Source organism: Stegodyphus dumicola, chromosome 9 (assembly GCF_044657685.1).
Source record: "Stegodyphus dumicola isolate Sdum_Otavi_A_Nest chromosome 9, ASM4465768v1".
NCBI lineage: Eukaryota > Metazoa > Arthropoda > Arachnida > Araneae > Eresidae > Stegodyphus > Stegodyphus dumicola.
The window spans coordinates 14,403,097-14,424,497 of NC_140776.1; the positions used below are offsets into that span (position 1 = coordinate 14,403,097).

The following is a 21,401-nucleotide window of genomic DNA, read 5'->3' on the forward strand; positions in this document are numbered from 1 at the left end:
TCCAATTTTAAAAGGTCAGAAACCTGTAATATTCGATTCCTTAAAAATGCACATCTATAAATATATGCCCAGCTTTCGTGGTCTCACATATGGCCTGAAAAGATGAGTTTTATAACCCTGTCATCACAAATTCTAAAGACTGTCTGTTCTTTTTTGTAGTCAAATCTGAGATGAAAGCTCATTTTTCCTTAGAGATAAAAATAGCATCATGTTCCACCGGAGCCAGTGACCTGACAATGGCTCTGAATTATAAAACTAAGCCACATAACTGTTATTAGATCCACCCTAATCAGAACTTAATGCGTCGCGTTTTTATTCTGTTGAATATTAAACCATTAAAGGAAGAACGATGAACTATATTTACCGAGGGAAATAAGAGGAATTTAATGAACGTCGGGACATATTTTGTTTCTTGGTTGCTCTTTATTCTACTTTTCTAGTTAATTTCATAGAATTTGCTATAGAATACCCACAGCATGATGCTTTTCTCTGAGTTTAGATTTTTCTGTCAGTATGCAGGTTTCATGATGTCTTAATGGTATTTTGTTTTCTTTTAAGCAGGTTTAAGGTCGTCAAAACCCGACTGAGCAAATATTTTAGGCGTTTCATAAATGATGTTTTTTCTTCATTCAGTTGAAGATGTAAATGTAAGAAAATGTTATCATAATAGTTTATATAATTATAATAGTTTAAGTAAATTCTATAGTAAATTTATAACATTCTTTTTAATGGATTTGTTTCTGGATGGTGTCCGATCTCGTTAATATGGCATAAGTGAATTCTTACAGAATTAACGTTAGTTTTTAATACGTTTTCGGAAGACGAGAAATGTTTGCTTATGAAATAGAAATATTTTTATTATAATTCCCGCCTTAACATCAATATCGTCAATGAATATAATATATCCTTTCTAATTTTAAAACTGGCATGAGCAAAAAAGTTCTTTTTCACAAGAATGAGCTGAAAGTTTCGTTCAGATAGTCTGTTTCGGAATATGCGATTTTACGTAACTATGAGAATGCTTATGCTTATACTCGTATATACTTATGCTTATATTTACTTCATTAAGATAAACTCGATTGGCAACAAACTCTGATTTTAGGCAAAACTCTCAAGCCTTGAATATTTTTACCAAAATTGCTCAGTAATTCACGAATTATCTGATTCACATAGCCCAGTGCTCAGAACTTCATCTTAGTCCAAAGGGCCAATTTTCCCAGAAGAATTATTAATTTTGTTTTGGCATTTTGCGTCGATTCACTATAAACGTCGAGTCACTTTTTAAATTGTTACCACCCAATATTAGAGCCCTGTATTATATTTAAAAAATTAAACAATGAAGAATCAGCATAAAATGTATGTATATTGCATTGTGGGCATCGAATATGGACATCTGGAATTCCTAATTTGAAATTTGTTTTATTAGCGATTTCATATTTTGTAACACTTTAACGAATTTTTGATTAACAAACTCAGATATTGCAAAGCGAGCAATGGCAACACTGTACGGTTTTTTTCCTCCAGAGCGCGAGACTGTATCGGAAATTCTAAAGATATGCTCTTTTAAATATTTTGCACTATTGCTGTTGAACTGAATTTTGTGGTTTAAGTGCGAAGAACGTGATATTTAATAAATAAATGTAACATACAAAATGTTAAGAAAACGTCCCTTTTGGTCGTAATGCAAGATTTAAAAAGCTTTCAGATATATATATATATATAGAGAGAGAGAGAGACCTAATTAATTTATGTGTTCCTTGTCCACCAGAACTTTAGTGAAGTGTCTAGTGACTATTTGCTGGTCTTCTTGCCACTATAAAATATTAATTCCAGTTCAAAGAAACGCTCACAGACGGCCCCTACTTGGGCTTAGCCTCCACTTGGGCTCTAACTTAAGATAGAAAATAAGGAACTAAATTAATTCTAACTGCTAAACTTTAGCCGAAGCTGTGCAAACTAACCGTATTGGCCCGTAGTTAAACCTCACCGCCAAATAATAACAGGCACGTAAGACTACGACCGAACGTATTAATATAGCTTAAAGCAACGACGTAGGCCGAAGACAGAACACGCTTTACCGAGAACTTCTGTGATGTTCTATGGAAGTAACTGAACTTCCCATTAAATACTGGTTTTACTTTATTTACATAAAACGCGATACTGAAATCTCATTCTGACAGGGAATTGTAGGTGTAAAAGAAGAATTTAAAAGGGTTTCAAAATAAAAAATAACTATTAGAAAATTTAAATAATCACTACAAATTCTTTGACTTCAGTTCGTAGAATGCTAAAATTTAAATTCATGAAATGAGGAATCGCTGCGCTGCGAATTCGGAAAAATTTGTAATTGAAAATTGGTTCTTCTACGCTTAATTAATTTTTATTTTGTTAATTAAATATTAGTTCTTAAAAGTTTGTGTTACATACCATATGTAATATTCTTCTAATCTGAAACTGGGAAATTGGCAACTGTCGTCTTTAAAAAACGCTTCCATTTTTAATTACATTACCATGTTCCATTTTTCATTATATTTAATTAAAAGCGAAAGAGAAAGTAACAAAACTTTAACTAAGCGAAAATATGTTAAGCTATTTCCAATTAAATGTACTAGATAGAAGTGTAGATGGATGGCAAAGAAAATACCGGAAACTATGGAAGAAAAATATGCATTCGACGATAAGAAGAATGTTCTTTCCTTCCAAAAATAGTAAAGATCGATACTGCTGAATATGTTTTTCTTGAATTAAACGAGCCTCTTTTATTGTTTTGTTTTCATATCAAAAGAAAAATAACCGGAAAATAAAGGGCATATATAGAACAACGTTCTTCCCTATTTTTCTTTTTTCTTTTGGTACGTGCCTTTGAGTTCATGTACGGGGCAACCGTGCTTTCAGACTAATGTTCAGAATTTCAAATTCTGAAATATATTATTCACGAGAAATCGGTTTGGAATATCTTTCTGTACTAAACTTTTATCGGTGATGCTTTTCCGGATACGTGTTTTTTCGGCTGTGTGTTGTTTATTGTTTTCAAAACATACAGCAAAATAAATGCGTTCCTGTATGCAATTTGCAAAATACAAAATACATTTGCAAAATACATATTTACCTAAATTTTATTGCTATCTATCAGAATTAACCTTTAAATGCATGTAGTTGGCATTTGACAATATACTCGTATTTAGGCATGTAAATCAAATCAAAACACAAATAACTTACTGCATAGTGTGACCAATTGAATATATATTATTTATGTATATAGTTTTGAAAATTGCAGTGTGGTGGTACTACTAACAGTGTAAAGGTCATTATTGTGAGTTGATTGTGGGTGTGAACATCGTTTGTGTTTACGAATTTTTTGATTTCGTTTTTATTGTTAATTTTGATGTATTCAAAATTTTTAAATTGTTTGAACAAGTTTATATGGTATGCATTCTTACATAAAATGGTTATTATAAATTTGCCTACCATATTTTTTCTCGTAATGTAGCCATTTGGTAACAATAATATTTTTTTCAAAAATTGGAATAGAAACTTAGTTTAGATTTGTTTTAGTAATTTTCCTGTTTTATTTTATATCAATTCTGACGTATTTTTGACTTAAATAAAAAAATAAGACAAAAATAAAAATTGATGCATTCGAATTTGTTTCCTAATTAATCTACAATGAGTCTTCCAAACAATACTCACTCTGCAGTCTTTTTAATACTTTGCATATTTATATAAAATAAACATCCATTCCATTATCATAAACCTTCCTAAAGTGATAAGTTTTATTTTCTTTTGAGAAATTTTAATTAAAGAAGTGAAGGAATTCTAATTTATTACGCAATTTTTAATTTTCGTGGGATTAAAACTAATCATAAAGTTTTTGCCTTCGTTATATGTCAGAAATGGCATTAGAAAATGTCTCAAAGAATACGTTGTGACGTATTCAGGGCATCTAAGACATGCATTTAACAAATAGGAACAAGATTTGAATCAATAATTAAATAGATGCACTGTAAAGAGGAAATATATTTTCAGATATGTGTTATTAACGGGGACGTTGTCTGGTAGGTTTTGCTTCCGTGTGGGTGGTGTAAAGATTTCGAAATGTTGCGCTCATTAAAGAAATTCCTTCTATGCATATTAGAGGAAAAAAATGTTCCATCTTCTTTCTGTTCTCTTACATATTCTTAAAATAACAACAATATGTTTCAAAAAGAGTTGATAATAAGCTAAATTCCTTTAATAAGAACTCTTGTTCTTTTAAAATGAATATTAAACTGTTGTATAATTCTAAAGGGAAGAATATTAAACTGTTGCTATGCGTATTAAATCCTTCGCTATGAAAATAAGCATGACCGTTCGTTAGGAGAAACTACGTTTGTGCTTAATCTGAAAACTTTTATTTAATACTAACACAAATTCCCATTTAACGTATTTAGTTGGATATATGATAAAAAAATATTTAAATCAGCTTTATAATTTAATTTATTAATAGCTTCTTAATTCTAAATCAGAAGTCAAACAACAAATTCTTCAATTTTAATTCTTCTTAATTCTTCAATTTTAATTCGGGTGTTTCGCTTCTCTGTTCTAAAAATAACGACACTTCTGGACCGCGGCATTTCTAGATTAATCTATGCCACAAAGCTTGCGTAACGCTGATGGCGTAGTTAATTGGAGACCGAAACTCTGAGAATTGAGACCTTTGTAACGTAAGCCAAAACCTTTCTCTAACAGACTGCCATATTGGATAAATACGTACTTTTAGCCTGTAACTCTGTTGCTACTTGGACATCATTTCACTGTGTCTCAAAGATTAATCATATGTCTGTTTCCATGAGACATCTTATGCGATACCACGAAATGGGGAACCAAATCTTTTCAAGGACCATTGATGAACCGTGGTGCCATCATTTTGATCCAACCACCAAAAGCATTGAATGACGACACTCTTCATCCGCACGTCCACTAGAGCTGGTTAAGTCATGTTAACGTGCTTCTGTGACGTCGATGGCCCACTACTGTTGGAATGGTTACGTACGGGCACGACTGTATCTGCCACGTACCGTGCCACATTGTAAAAACTGAGACAGAATATCAAGATCCTCCGACGTGACACTGCTATAAAGCGGGGTTATCTTTCTGCATGATAATGCTCATCCTCATGTGGCTGTGGCGTGCCAAACGTTGTTATGGCAATTCCGCTGGAGGTTCTCAAACATCCCCCTTATAACCCGGACCTCTCGCCGTGTGACTACCTCATCTTCGGTCTACTCAAAAAAAAATCTCTGGAAGGGACGGCGATATGCCGATGATAATGAGGTTCATGCTGCCGTCTAAAATTAGTTCCACAAACAACCCCGGAGCTTCTTCGTCCAGCGTATCCATCATCTCATTGACCGCTGGGATACTTGTTTCAACCTACAAGGTGACTTTGTCTAGCCTCTCTGTTACGCCTGTAGTACTTCCTTCTTTTGTATACTAATTTATATTAATATCATTAAACCATTTCTCAAACAGACTGTAGAGCCACTTTCATTTGAACGACCTTATATTACATTGTTGGGATGCCGCCCCCATCTCGATGTTACTAAAGGAAGTTCTTTTGCCGTCTTCCATGATATTTTTCCTGTAACATTGTTTCCCCCCCCGGGGGTTGACTCAGGCGAATGCCTGGGAAGTACTGGTTAGGATCTGTACCTAGGCAGTCTCAACCACGGGGGTATTAAAACAAGACTTCACAGAAGGCCTGAGGGCTCTCGAGACAGAGTAAGGTTCGGCAGGGACCGTACTAGTACAGCCTTGTCTGCACTTGCTCTGTGAGGTCGCAACATGGTTGATTGAATTTTGTGTGGGGTGGTGCAAATCTGAGAAGCCAAGTAGCCAGGACAGAGTTGCCTCGCACTGCGAGTTGTAACATTGTTTTACACTATCCATTTTTCATCTCCCGTAATTATATTTTCACATAACAGCGATTGCAACATATTATCGGAGGATATGGGACACTATTTTAATGAAAATGGTAACTTTTAAAGAGGAATTTGGGAAGGGTTTTCTCCTCCCCCTTCCTATGAAAAATTACATGCATTGATCTTAACAGCGTTATTACTTACGAAGGATCTACTAATTAAGGTCTGGTTCACAAACTGGATCCCTAGAAAATTCAGTGCCATTTCCGCTTTGAGGAGTAATTTGTCACTTGCTTAATAATTGCAATTTTTTTTCCAAAAGCTATCAACGTAAATAACTGTGCTTAAAGTAGCTTTTTGTACTGAAATCTACTTTTTTTTTCTTCCACAGCCTGTCACAAAAACGAAGTCGGCAGATTCGGCTCCATGCAGTCGGGAAGATGGCGACGAAAAGCAAAAAAGAAGCAGAAAAACATTGTAAGTGAAGAGATTTTTCTAACTTCCTGTATAGTATTTCATTTTACGAGTTCGTAATCAATGTTAAAAGAAGGAAAAACATGCTGTATGAGGTCCCTGGGAAGCTTTTCTTATTTCATCTTAAGTTACCGAAGATCTTTTAAAGCATAATTATAGGAGATTATATTTTTTTGCACTTTGAATGGCGGAATGAGGAGGAAAAAATCGCCATACATATTTACTTATTAAGGATTTCCTTGTATGATGGCTGGCAAATTTTTCCAGATAACATTGACAAAAGGTACTTAGGTACTTGATGAAGGTTGTCAAAATAATTGAGAAAAAACAAAAGCTATTATTTTTCATATAACTATCACCGACTGTACTAAGCTTTTAATTTCAAATTTATGGGGTAAAAATATTAAAAAAGGACATTTTATTGACGAATTTCTTTGTTTTATTTAAAAAGGAACTCTTTTTACTGTTTTGTGTTTTGGTTAGTTTTATACTGTTTACTGTTTACTGTTTTATAGCTTTATCGTTAGGTTTTTACTGTTTTAGGTTTATATTATTACGGCAAAGCCTTTAGGGCTATCTGCCTAAGGGGAGGGATGCTTTCTTGGAGGACTTTCAAAGGAAATATTTAATTAATGTTATATTTCTGGCTCGTATACACGTTACGCATGGCGAAAACCATAAAAACGCCCATGCAGCCAGCCCGTTCGTCGGATTTGAAACTCAGGCCTAATCACCAGTGTTCACTATTATTTAATGAATAATTCAGAAAATTTGTATATGTTACTGATATTCAGTGACTTATCTAATGAAGTGACTATCTAATGAAACTCATTCTGGTAGGGAGTTGTAAGGGGACTGATAGAAAATGATTTCAAAATTAAAATAACTGTTATAAAATTAAAATATACCTTACACTCTTTTGCAGCCAGCCCCACTTTGGCCGCTCAACACTGGTGGGGGGGGCATTACGCATTTCTGGTTGATATTTCTTGATATTTGTATTACAGATATTAAAAAATATGTGTTTCTTATTATTCAATCACTTGTGGGACATGCGCATTTTATTTGCTTGGCTTTACGTTATTGTTGTTGCTGTAGCTAATGCTCACTTGTCTAACCTGTAGTCAGCCCAAGCCCAGGAAATTTCTTGTGACAAGGAGCAGAAGTTTACGCCTGCCGTTGGCAACAGTCTTCAGGACCTTACAGATGACAGTGCGATTTAACTCAGTTCCGTCGCAATTTTAATGGAGAGCACCCCGGGGGAAGGATGGGTCCGAGTGTCTCCAACCACTCTTTCCCTACCATCAACCTCTTGAGAGGACTTTCGGCTCGTCGCATATTTAGAGTGGCCCCATGCTCTACAGATGCTATTCTTTTACAAACATCCATGCCTTCTTTGGGATTCGAGCCCGGACTCTTCGGCACAGCAATCAGCGACGCTAACCATTACACGGTTGGGCGGCCTTTACGTTATTTCTATACTGATAATATTTTTTTTTTTTTTTTTTTTTTTTTTTTTTTTGTTTCTTGCTCATATTTTTCAGAAAAAAAAACGACAGTCGTACTATTTTTCTGAATTATTACTATATTAAATTTGTTTAACTCAGTTTATTCTTTTCCAGGGCGCAAGATATGAAAATGCGCTTGAGTTTTCTCCGCAGGAGGCATACAGATAGTTCATTACAGCCTTCTGTAAGACCTTCCCCTGAGGAAGCTCTCAAGTGGGCAGAATCATTTCAAGAATTGACGAATAGTAAATGTAAGAAAATATTATTTTTTCCGCATCTTCGTTTTTTCCAGTTCTAGAAAATCCTTAATTAATTTTTATGAGCTTCTTTTACTTTTTTCTGATTTTTTTTACGATATTCTCTTCTTTCTTAAGAAATCTAATGATATCTTCTTTTAGGTTTTAGAATTTTTATTTCATAATTAAGATTCATTGGAGTTTTTTTGTTTCCACTTACTGTTCGTTATTTTTTAATATATTTATATGCTTAATTTTCTTTCTTCCCCCTCTCGTTTTTAAATTTTATTTTGTAAATTATTTTTAGAAAAGGGTGATTAATGAAAGCCAGTCTTCTTTCATATTGCATTTAAAACCACGGAAATGATTATCTTAGAAATAAATCTGTATTTTTTTCTTTGCGATATTATTTTAATTTAATGCTACTGAAGTTGTACTTATAAGTTAAAGCTTTCAGCCTGGAAATTCTGATATGTTATTAGAACTGTGATTTATTAGTTAAATTCTGATGGTATGATTTTTTTAATAAATGTTATATTTCGTTTTTCGAACGTTTAAAAGATCGACATGCTGCGCATTTAACTTTTAAACAAATGTTACATATAAAAATACAACATTAATTATGCTTTCAAAATTTTAAGATTTTTTTCTCTTTTTAATCAGAAAAAAATGAAAACAAAATCAACAGTGAAACAAACATAATGAATTGAAAATAATTTCAACGTCGCTTGTGAGAGAATTCTGTAAAAATAAAATATTTTTATATACTTCACGTAGAGTAAAATATTCCATTTTAATTAGATAATTATTATGCTTTTTAATTATTTAAGAACCAGTAGTTTTACAATTTCACATTTAAAATTTGCAGCGATATTTGAAAGTAAACTTTAAAATCATTTTCAGCGCCTAAAATAAAGAATAAATGTATAATGAGAATAAATGTAGGGAAATGTACTAAACAAAAAACAAGTGCATGTGCTTTCTACAGTCAATGGCTCTGCCTTGGGTATTACATCTGCAAATTTTACGCGCTTGGAATTTTTTCTTTTAAATTAACTCAAACAATAATAAAGCAAAAATTCCTTTCTCCAGGGAAACTATAAAATTATGTTTTATATTTACAAAACTCTTTCACCTATAATATTGAAATAGATTTTACAAAAGTTATTTTAAGAAACTCAATATTATTACGTGTTTATGATTAATGTGTAAGGGAAAAAATTACCTTTTTAGCCCGAAAGAGACGTTAGTTCCAAATGGGATATTAATCTCGAAACGGCATTTTGCGTTGAAACACTTAAATGCATTGCATCACTTTTCAGATTGTTGCCACCAAATATTATCGCTCTCCATTATATTTACAGCAATTAAATAATGAACAATCTGCTTGAATGTGGGTATGTTTCTCCCATTGCGAAAAAACAACGGTACCCAGAGCCATTCAGTTTTGAATAACGTGGCCCTTCACCCCAGACGTGGACATTTGGAAGCCCGAATTTTAAATTTCGAATTTGTTTTATTATCTATTCCATACTCTGTAAAACTTTTAACGAATTTTTGATTAACAAACTCAAAGATTCCAAAGCAAGCGGTGGCAACACTGTACGGAATAAACCATTTTTATCTCCAACGCACGAGACTGTTTGTCAGAAACTCTAAAGATATGCTTCTTTTAAATATTTTGTGATTTTGCCATTGAATCGAATTTTACTGGGGCGTAAGCGCCCGAGAATGTGATGTTTAATAAATTAAGTAAACACAAAAAACGTTAATAAAAAAAGGCAAAAAAAGTTTTGTAAAGCCACCTTAGTAAGAAAATTTAACATGATATGATGAACTGAGAAAACATTGAAAAACGTATGCCAATGCTTAACGCTGCATCGGGAAATCTAAACGTATATTGCTATGCTGATTTTAAAATTTTTGAAATTTTGCTGTTGAGTTTTATATGGCGTAAATGCAACGAAAATTATGCTTAATAGTAAAGCTAAAAAGATGGATTAGTAGGAGTGAAACAGCAGAGGCTAGTAGGCTGCGAACTCAGCGGCGAGAGCGTAAAAAACCTTAACAAACCCTTTTGGGCGATTGTTAAAATCTGGAACCTTTCAGATATTTTTCTTTTTTTTAAGCACATTGTATACTTTTTGGGTAATTTTAATGCTATCTCCTAAAAAACGCTAAGCTTTTACGTCTCCAGACATAGCATCCAAAGCTTCAATTACCATTCGCGGTTACTTTTCGGACGGTTTATTTATTAATCCATAATGCATGCACGTAAACATTTCGTAATCTTCTGATTTGTTGTAATGGAATCTTGTAATTTTTTAAAATGTTATTTTCTTTCCAAAACTCTTAATGTGTGAGAGCTTTTAATTCGAAATTTCCAAAGTAGATAGATGGTTTATGTATGTCTTGTAATTGAAGCTTGCCAGTGGATACGTCATTGAAGCTTGTCAGTGAGTAACACTGAGAGATTTAGGTAGAAAAAGAAAATTTAAAAATTTCCTCTGCGATTTTGTTTAAATGCTGGTTGATCGAACTAAAATTTCCAATATTTTTTAAATAAAAAATTCTAGTTATTTCCAAAGCTACATAAATAACAGGTATAAGAAATACTTTGTTATTTGTGAATTCTTTCTAATTCTTTGAAATTTAGTTTTGCTTTTAAACAAGTTTGCTTTTCGTTTGCTTAGAATCTTTTTGCTTTATTGAATAAGCTATTGATAATAAATTTATGAAATACTTTTCTGTAAATAGTGACGTTTTTTTTTCTTCTGCTAATTGAAACAAACCTAAGGGCAATTTTCATTGGCAGTTTTTCTTATTGTTTTTCTTTCTTCTCTTTCAGATGGACTGTCATTATTTCGTGCATTTCTGTCTCGCGAATTCAGTGAAGAAAATATTGAATTTTGGTTAGCTTGTGAGGAATACAAGCGCTCCAGAGCTAACAAGCTCAGCTCAAAAGCTCGAAAAATTTATGAAGATTTTGTAGCTGTACAAGCACCCAAAGAGGTACGACGATTTTAATAAAAATCATCTTCTAATTATAAAAACCTGAATCATTTTGGGGGTTTCATTTTTCTGTGCATTAGGTAGCCTCGTTTAGATGCTTAAAATTATTGTTCATCTGCTAAAGAAAAATTGTTTCCCCTTGAAAAGTCAATTCTTCTTTGGCAAATTAAGAATAATTATAGTATTTACATTTTGTATTATAAAACATTTTTCAACATTACTGTTTCGTTTCTACAATTTTGTTCTGAGTTTCATTAATTTATTTAAGTTATTGTAATATTCAAATACTGTTTCTAGGAGATAATAATTAAATTCCAATATTAAATATATATATTTATTACGGTACAAAGTCCGTAATCCGGACTCGTCGGGACTTCGGCGATTCCAGATTAGGGTTTTGTCCGGATTGTAGATCATCAATTTAAATCTGGTAAGATGGCATGCAGAAACTATACAATTAAAAATATGAAAGCGTAATTTATAAAATAAAGAGCAATTATGATCTAAAGAGTATCAAAATTTACAAAAAAAAAGGCTTAATATTTATTTGTTTACTTTATTAAACATTTCTTTCAATGTAAGTTGCTACGTTTTTTGTGCTAATACTTTCTCTTTAATTCTATAAACAGACATTATTGCTTGTTCAGTTACATAGTTCCACTGTTCAAGTCCTGCAATTGCTGTGTCGAGAATATCGACTAATTTGTCAATCGAAATTTTTTCGTTTTCAATAACCTCTCTGTCACTTTCTTCACTATCGGAAGCGGTACATCGAAACATGCTTTCGCTTTGTCGATCCTTCGGCAGCTCCAGAATTGGAAACTCTTTTTGACATAATCGAAAGTTCAAGCTTAATTTTTATAAAATTGCTGTAACAGTCTGCAAAAAAATAAAAAGCCGGATCCCATTAGAAGATTAAGGAACAGCCCAATCTGCAACATTAACTGAAATGCCTTAGAATCAGTCAAGATAATTTTAGCCTAGCTTATACCGTCCATTATACATTAAACGCATTACGCGCATACGTAAAGCATACAAAAAAGTTTGTGGCTTTGAGGCCCGGATTATAGATCATTCCGGTTAATGGACGTCCGGATTACGGACTTTGTACTGCATTAGAAAAGTCTTTTTAATTACTGCGATGAATTATTGGAATCAATTGGGAGTCAGTATTTTACGTATAAGTAATTTAGACTTCTATTGTAGTAAAATAATGTATGATATGTATAATTATCAACATCTGATGTGCGTAATTTATGAACTAAGTTGAATTTTTTTTTCCTTTTGCAGGTAAACCTAGATTCATCAATGCGTTCCTTGATACATGACCACCTCCAGAATCCAGACAGGCATGCTTTTGATTCAGCTCAAAGAAGAATCCAAGGGCTCATGGAACAAGATGCTTATGTCAGGTTCTTGCAATCAGATCTATATACGGACCTTGCCCAAGCAAATAATCCTAATACTTCGAGTTGAAAAGTTTCCTCACATATACTTTAAAACCTGAAGCATTCCCGTAAAGTAAAAACTTACCTGCAGTATTTGCAATGCGAGTGGTTACAGATCTTTCTTCGTTTTGCGTGGATATAGTACTATTTATTGTCGCGAGTAATGAACTGATTAAATTGCAATGGGGTTCTAATTTGCCATCTTCTTGGATAACCAAATATGTGTGTTGTATATTAGCTTAAGAGTGGACTGACTGATTGGTAGTTGAAACACATTTCTAACCCATAAAATTTTATAAGCGAGGTATTTATGACACCTTTGTTAAAAAACGGAAGACCGAATAAAATTAGAATATATGTTTTATTGCCATGTAAAGGAGCATAACTGTAACCTTTTTGACTTAGATCAAGATGTTGTTGATATATGTCAGTCGATTTAAGTCAGAATGGTCTGTACAGCTAAATTTTGAAACTCAATGCAATAATGAAAAGAGATTTTTTTGTAGAGTTAACAGCTGAAGTGTATCTCAGTTTGTAATAACGGAAGTGCCAAATACTGGTGTAAAGTATCTGTACATAAATAATTTTTCTATCACTTGTTGCAAGGATATCGATGGTCATTATTCATTTTTGTAACCTTGCAGCAAGGTCATTCGGTCTTGATGAAGAAATATTTGTTACAAAATAATAAGAAACTAATTTGAAATTCTTTAATTATGCCCAGGAGAAAATGTAAATACAAATAGTGAGTCTGCATGGATGTATTAAGAATCAATTCAGCTGTAAATATATTTGTTTCATCCTGCTCCACAATGAGTACTGTATCCACGGACTGTAGCTTCCGGACGAGATGAACATATTAATGTGAGGAAGATGAAATTTTTTGGCATCGGATATCACATTCAGAAATCTCATGGAAAAGTGTTTTTCATACTTGGTAGATCGCATCGATGGTTGTAAATTATTGATTCACGAGATGTATTATTTAAATGATGTATTTTCATGATGAATAACGTGGAAGATATTTTATCTTCTGTTAGATGCAGTTGTAGCTGTCTTCTGTCATTATGTGATCTTTTTTGATACGCTGAATCGATAAATGGTGCGAATTATCGTTTGTAAAGCAGCAGAATTCTACGTTCGATGTTTGCACCGTGTTACGTTTTTGCAAGTTTTTCAAATAATTTTTTCCAACTTTTGAAATATTTTCCTATGTTTCTATTTACCCGTTTTTCAGTAAAAATACAGCAACTTTAATATTTATACTTCTGAATATCACCCTCAAAAAATTTTAAACTGTAATAGAATAAATTTCGACATTTTATGTGCAGTACGAAAAGCTCTGTATGTCTCTACTGTATCAGTATCTAAATGTGTATATAACAAAAAAAGCACAAGATTCATATGCAGATTCTAGTGAGTAATTAAATATAATTCATGTTACTTATATTTGGAGTAACTCCTATCTAGTCAGCCTTTAAAAGTGATGTGTTACTTTTCAACAAGGGATAAAATAATTGCATATGAATTAAAATATTCATCTTAAATTTTATTTCAGATTGAGATAAATGTAAAGATGGAATTGTTTTTTCCCTTTATTTCACGGAAGTTAATTTTTAAATAATTTGTCATAATTTTAAGTAATTTGACAATAGTTTGTCACTACACAATAATTTAAAATAATTTCATGTGATAAATTTGAGAAAATAAATAATTTAATAAAATAAATAAATAAACAATTTGCTTTAAATTATTTTTCAGTTTAAATTTTAAATTATTTTTTGGGTTTAATTCAGTTGGTTAAATTCGTTAAATTTTAAGTTATTTTTCGGGTTTAATTCAGATTTAAATAATTTTTCTTTTGGTGATAGATAAAAGATTTCTTACTTAATGCTTGCTCTGTTTATCTTAACATCATTTTCGTTTTAACCTCTTTTCTGCTAGGTTTTTCTTTTCCTTCTGTAAATTTTAACCCTCACCAAAATTCAGTAGAAAATAAAATATTTAAATTCTTTTCTGTGTATTATTGTACTATAACGGCACAGAAAGGTAAAATACGACAGAAGTATATTAGTAACCTAACAACTAAAAGTACACAACTGAAGTTAATACCTGTCTCTTCAATACAAAGTAAATTACGTAAACCTCACTTACTCTTAATTACTAATTTTCTCTTAAAACTTCTCTTACTAATTGTTTTAAAAGTATGTCAACTAGATCAACCTGAACCTGTTAATAGACTTTCAAGTCGCATTAACTGCAAATTATATTAATAATCGTGTTTCTTCTTTTTCTATTATTCCAAAGGAATATCCTTGAAGTAAAATGTACAGTAATGTAGGATACAGGAATTCGTACTGCACAAGATTTTTTAATAATTAATGAGGAGTTTCTAATTTAAAAATACTTAATTAGTTGAAAGATTTGTAATAGCATTTTTGAGAAGTGATGTTTTTACAATGCATTTTGTATTAAAAAGTAGATAAAAAATTCTCAACATAAACAAGTTCTATATATCACAGTTTATAGTAGTTCTAAATTTGGGTTATACAATGATGGTGATGAGTGGTTTACAAAGAAACTGTGTATAATTAGATATTTGATTAATTTTACAAGCACTGAATGTAAATCTGAGGTATACATGAACGTTGACTAATCACATTTAAATTTCAAATAAATAAATTCACAGAAGAAATTTTATGATGAATATTAATGGATTCGTGTTCTTTTACGCTGTGAAGGCGAAAGATTTCGTTTATTTATGTATAAATTATTACATTTCACATAGTTATAAAAAAGTTTTCTGAAACCTTTAAAAATAAAAATTAGAATGTAAAATAGATTTAGAAAAGTTCCTTTTTTAATTAATACTTATAATAGTAGATTAAAGAAGAGTAAAAATCTTAAAATCTGTTCTAATCGCGATATATTTTTATTTGTATCGAAATATAAACTTTTCAAATTTTGCCTAATAATATCAATTAATAGATATAATTAATGAAAAACAGAGAGGTTCCCCGCCCCATTATCCAAAGAAAACACTATCCAGAAAATGGATGAAAGAATTTAATAATTAGATTGAAAATTAATGTTCTAATTTAATCTCTTTTTCTCCAAGTTGTAATTTTTTGCTTTTTATATTAATGAAAAGTGCTTAATTTTTTTAGATTTTTAAAATCTCGACAATTTTCTTTAATCCTCACTCAGTAATAATTAATTTTCTTTAATTTTAAATTAATTTTTTTTAATTTTGTATGAAGTAAAAAGAGCTTCTTGAAGTAAAATAGTAATGTTCTGTAATTTGTAAATTGTATATAAAATGTCTAGTGTTGCATTTTATCGGCAGTTTAAGTGCATAACAATAACACTTACGTTATTATTAAAATGCATTCAATAGTTTTAGTTATTTTACTTGCATAAAGTTCTGTTTTTAAAAACTTAACAACGACAATAAACCAAAAATTTAACTATTAATTAAGGAGTTAATTTTTCCCATATATTTAAATAATGTTTTGAATTTATACCATTATCTTATTTCGTTTTTTTTATAAAACTTTTATAATGTATTTTTTAAAAAAATTCATCAAATCTGTACCACATTCCATTAACATCTGTGTATATTTTATCTTGTGAAACCATCTGATATTCAATTTTTAAATAGCTCACAATTATTGTAAAATGTAATTTGTTTTTAAAAGTAGAAAAATGTACTGTCAGTATAGCTTTTCTCCTGCGCGTCGAAAATGTCATGAAAAGAAAATGAAATATGTCATATGCCAACTTCGTTCTTGCGAGTTTCGCAAATGTTTTATGGCTTCATATATTCCATGTCATAAGCTCTGCTCACGAAAATTATATTTCTAAATCTGGTAAATATAAAACTAATATAGAAATTCCAATGTCATTATCTGAAAGCATTTTCCAAGTTAATTGACCTATGAAAGATAACATTATCCCTTTGACTACTAACGGGACTGTCAGTATATTTCCCGCTAAAATTCTAGAAATTACTGCTGAATTAAAAAGTACTTAGAATCTCCTGAATGTCGGGGATCATCTTCCAATAGTTGGAAAATCAAGACGCCGCTATGCTCGTTGTACACCAATGAACATCGAGAAACGAACAAATATGACTTTCCCAAATTTGTAATTGTTGGGTTATGCAAAGAATGCTTTTTACCCTGTACCATACGGTGTAAAATCTAATTCATATAACACTTTTCCAGAATAATAGGTGTGCTTATATTGAGTTGATCGCATGCCTGTGGGACATATGTATCCCACCATTAACTACGGCTGGGACATATGTGTCCCAGGCTTTGGCTGGAAAAGCGTTTGTCAAAAAAAATCTCAAATGCTAAATTTACCTTATTTTATGACATATTTTGTTCAGTTGGAAAGAAAACGGAGTAATGTTTTTAAAAAAATTCATGGTCAAAGGGTTAAAGAATAAACAAATTTCTGAAAAAGGGTCATCAGTTAAATATTGAATATCAGTTTAAAAGTTTAATTCTGAATTTATCTTAAACGGTTCTTTTAATTTTTAACTTTTCTCTTTGCCTTTCTTCAACAGCTTTAAATGTCAGATATAAAACAGATTTATTATTTAATCACAAAGTTTACCATAGACTAATCAAACTAAAACAGCCATTTATTATTAAAATATTTTATTTATATAATGATTGAATTATACCTTGAATTATATTTGAGTACATACTGAATGCAAAAATCGGATCAATTAAAGGACTGCTAAAAGTTTCATGTAACGCTTTTTCTACTAATTTTCTGATCGTTTTCCAAGGAAACTAAAATAAGGACTTTTTGACAAAAAATGTTAAAATATATTTTATTGGAATTTCTATATTAGTATTTTATTGCTGTTAAAGAAAGGCAAATATAAATAATAAGAATAGCAAAATTTATCCAATTAAATTTCTAATAAATAAATAAATAGTAATTTTTATTGTTAAAAACCAAGCGTAACTAATGCATGAAACGATTTAGAAAATTACTGGTAAAACAAAATGAAAATTAAAAAAATTAAAAATCTTGTTAAAACAAAATGAAAATAAAAAAACATGCATCTTTTGCGAAACTCTTACCAGAACTGTTGTAAAACTTAAAACTGTATTCAGAACATTATGTATGGCTGTGTGAATTGTTTATAGGAGTATTATTATAAATGAGGAAGTGAATTTACATCAATATTCGTATCTAATGTTGTTATGTGTATTATTTGACTCAATTGTCATATCCTGTAATATATCTTGTTATTGCGTGTGTATTTATTTTAAGTTATTAGACGTGGTTCTCGTAACCGAACATCTTAACGACTGATAACGAAATATCTGTTATTATTTCGTGTTTTTACGGTTATCCGAAGCACTATGTTTATCTTTCATTTTAGTGTATTGTGTTTATGTGTATGTATTAAAGTGCACATCGTGTTTATGTTACATGCATTTCTACTGAAGACAAACATAGATAATAATTCATTTGAAACTATTGTTTTTAATATTTTTTCTTCCTACTTCTTCAATAACATATTGTATTAAGTTAAGCAGTCGAGAGTATGTATTTAGGATGTTAAAGGGATATTCCGGGATATAGTAACTAGTATTTCAAATTATGAAACATAACATATGCTACCGATGGGACTTAGATAGGATGTCTTAAGGATATACTGGGATGTGACATTAAACACTTGGGAGGATGAGTTTAGGAGGATGTCCTGAAGATGTAATAAGACTTTAAATCCTAATAACATCCCAAACGCTGTCGATGGGAACCTAGGTAGGATGTTCTGAGGATATAATGGGATGTGTTAAGGAGGCTATTTGGATGTCCTGAGGATGTAGTAAGTCGGAGTTCAGATCCTGATAACAACCGATACGATGTCGAAGGGGATTTAAGGATGTCCTGAGGATATACTGAGATGTGACATTAAGCACTCAGAAGAATGTGTTTAGAAGGTTCGGGGATATTCCGGGATGTCCCGAGGGTGTGCGCTTATCCCGCGAGTGTGTTTGTGCTATGTAGGTAAATTTAAAGCATGTAAGATAATGAAAATTTTAGCAAACTTCTGTCATAATACTTAATATGTAATGTGTGGAAATTTTCTAATTAAATCCTTTATTGTATACTCCCATATTTTAAACATTTCTTATTTGAGTGAACGATAAAAAAAAAAAAAATGTGTTTATCCTTCGACGTTTGTATTCTCCCCCTCCCACCTATAAAGTATATACGTATTTTCCCCAAAGTGTATTGATTCGAACTCAGTGTATTATTACTTAAAAAGTAATGCAAATACTTAATAAATAATGATAATCATACATAATAAATAATGTTAATCATAGATAATAAATAATGTTAATCATAGATAATAAATTACTTGATATGCATGAATTTATTAATACATTTGTTCTTGTTAAAAGGAGGAAGAAATTATAAAAAAATCCTATTACTATGTATACCGTCTTTTAATTCTAAAAAAAAATTACAGAAAAATAAATTAAAATTACGTTTTACTTCTAAAAGTTTTATTTTATTACTTTGAATATCACTCGTGTAATTTATCGATTTCTAGTCCTGTTTTGCATTTGGTTTATATATTACATTTTATCTTCCAAAATTGCAGAATTGTAATTCAGTTATTGAATTCTATTCTTTTTTCAGTGTGCAGTGAGATGTAATTAAAAGAACTTATTGTTAAAAAAAGGACATTTTTTTTGATGAAATGTAAACATGGAAAATTGTTTTGTGAATAAAACTTTCCTTGTAAGATTATGTGTTTTAATCTCTACTTCATCAACTAAAAGAGAATACATACATAATAGTAAATTATACATTAAATTAAAAAATATGAATTAAATACTGTAAGTTATTTGTTTGAACGATTCTAATGTTCTTTTTAATTAAAAGCTACATATGACGTATGAATCGAAGTTTACAGTCATTGTCTGAGTGAAAATACAAATCTACATAAATGTCCGTTTAATTATTCAATTAGTAATGACTACCATTATTCCTAAACTGTTCATTTAAGTATGGAGAACTAGAGTCATGTAACTTTTGATTAAATGCAAATGCAGATTTTTTTTTTTTTTTTTTTTCCCCAAAAAGCTAAAATTATTCTAATTCTTTTCACATTGAGAAAGGACTACTTTATCAGATTGTGAGGTTTATCTATTTATTTTTGACTAATAGTTCATTTTAAGTTGAAAGACTTTCCTATCCCTTTCTTTTCATGCCAGAATGTAAAGGAGACAGCGAGGTTTATTCAGATTAAGGTAGAATATTAGCGACTTGATTTAGTGGCGTTGAGTGCTTCTAGCCATTTGGCTTTATCTCGCCGGTTTTCTACAAATCAGAGCCTTACCTGCGCGTTAAATTATCCTCTGAGCATTTAGGCTAATTTGTTCAATATTACGTTTCTTAATATTAAGCCAGAAGTACTTGGCTTGTGTAAACCCAAGGTGGGTAATTATTCAGTTTTTCTTTCACAAGGCTAGAAGGTAATTCTTTAAAGGTTATAGTGTATACTTTTTTAAGAGAGACATAGACTTTATAAGATCGTAGTCAAATTCAGGAATAATTCACTCAGGTCCATGTCAAAAGGGCATTTGAGTGGCTAAAACCGTGTAAAACAGATAATATGTTTCTGTCTCCAATGGTTAAACACTCTAGTTTCTTATTGTTTGTATCGTGCTGTAGTGTAAATGTGGCCACTTCTGAGAAAATATTCCACAAACGCATAATTTATCTCCTTAGGCAAATAGTTCTGTGTATTTTACCGTCATTAAATTACTCCGTCCGAAATATCAGAAAGAGATTAAGATAATCTAATGTTGTATTTGAGTAGAAGATGCATGCCCTCTGGCGACCGAACAAATTAAGGTCCTTGATAGTAGGTTGGAGAAGTATAGTCTTTTGCACTACCAACGTTGAATTTGCAATGGATATTCCCGCACTAGAAAGTTGTTCCTCAGAATGGCAACTCTCAACTTACCCAGAACATTATCATGCTCATGAAAAAAACTACTGCAGCCTAAAGGACCAGCACACACAGTGGATACCAGCGCATGTTGATATGAGCAGGCTGATTGCCTTGCTAAAGACGCCCGAAATACACTCATGTCCATAAATTAAGGATAATGCAAAATCAGGCAAAGGAAGAGTTAGAAGCAAAACAAATTTCACTTATTTGTAAAGCTTATTTATTAAACATAAGGTAAAGAGCAAAAAAAGATGCTATATGTTTGATATTATTAAAAAAAATTAGCGATTTTTTCTCCCTGGAGCAAATTACAAAAAAAAAAACTATTTACAAAAAACCAATATTACATGGTTGGTATGATTGTTAATACATTGTATTGTATGTCTCCCAGACGATGCAATACAGTTCGTACAACGCCTAGGCATGCTGAGTATCAAATTATCGATCTCATCTTGGGGGATATTACACCACTCTAAAAGCAATGCTCTCCGAAGTTCCGGTAGACATGTAGGAGGAGGTTGACGGGCTGCAACTCGTCGGCCAAGCATGTCCCACATGTGCTGTACTGGATTCAAGTCGGGTAAGAATGCTGGCCAGTCCATACGGGTGATATCCTCCGATTGAAGGCATTCGCTTACGATGTTTGCACGGAGAGGACGGGCGGTGTCATCCATAAACACAAATTGCGCGCCCATGGCGCCCCGAAACAAACGTACATGTTGTTCCAGAATGACGTCCCGATAGATTTGGCTTGTCATGGTTGCAATTTGAAGATGCAGGTCAGTTCTGGAACCCAGAATAATTCCACCCCAAACGAGCACTCC

The 21,401-nt window shown here is 31.6% G+C and overlaps 1 protein-coding gene across 4 annotated transcripts in view; it reads left to right on the forward strand.

Annotated features, from left to right (window-relative positions):
* The window catches only part of LOC118186179 (regulator of G protein signaling 2-like), a 325,142-nt gene extending 305,780 nt beyond the window's left edge, over positions 1–19,362 (forward strand). For all 4 annotated transcript variants that reach the window (XM_085823246.1, XM_085823245.1, XM_035356242.2 and 1 more), the window contains 4 exons: positions 6,292–6,377; positions 7,997–8,133; positions 10,967–11,130; positions 12,421–19,362. In XM_085823246.1, the coding sequence (XP_085679372.1) occupies positions 6,292–6,377; positions 7,997–8,133; positions 10,967–11,130; positions 12,421–12,606 (573 nt within the window). In that variant the 3' untranslated portion in view covers positions 12,607–19,362. The remainder of the gene's footprint in view (positions 1–6,291; positions 6,378–7,996; positions 8,134–10,966; positions 11,131–12,420) is intronic.
* Positions 19,363–21,401: the final 2,039 nt, after the last annotated feature.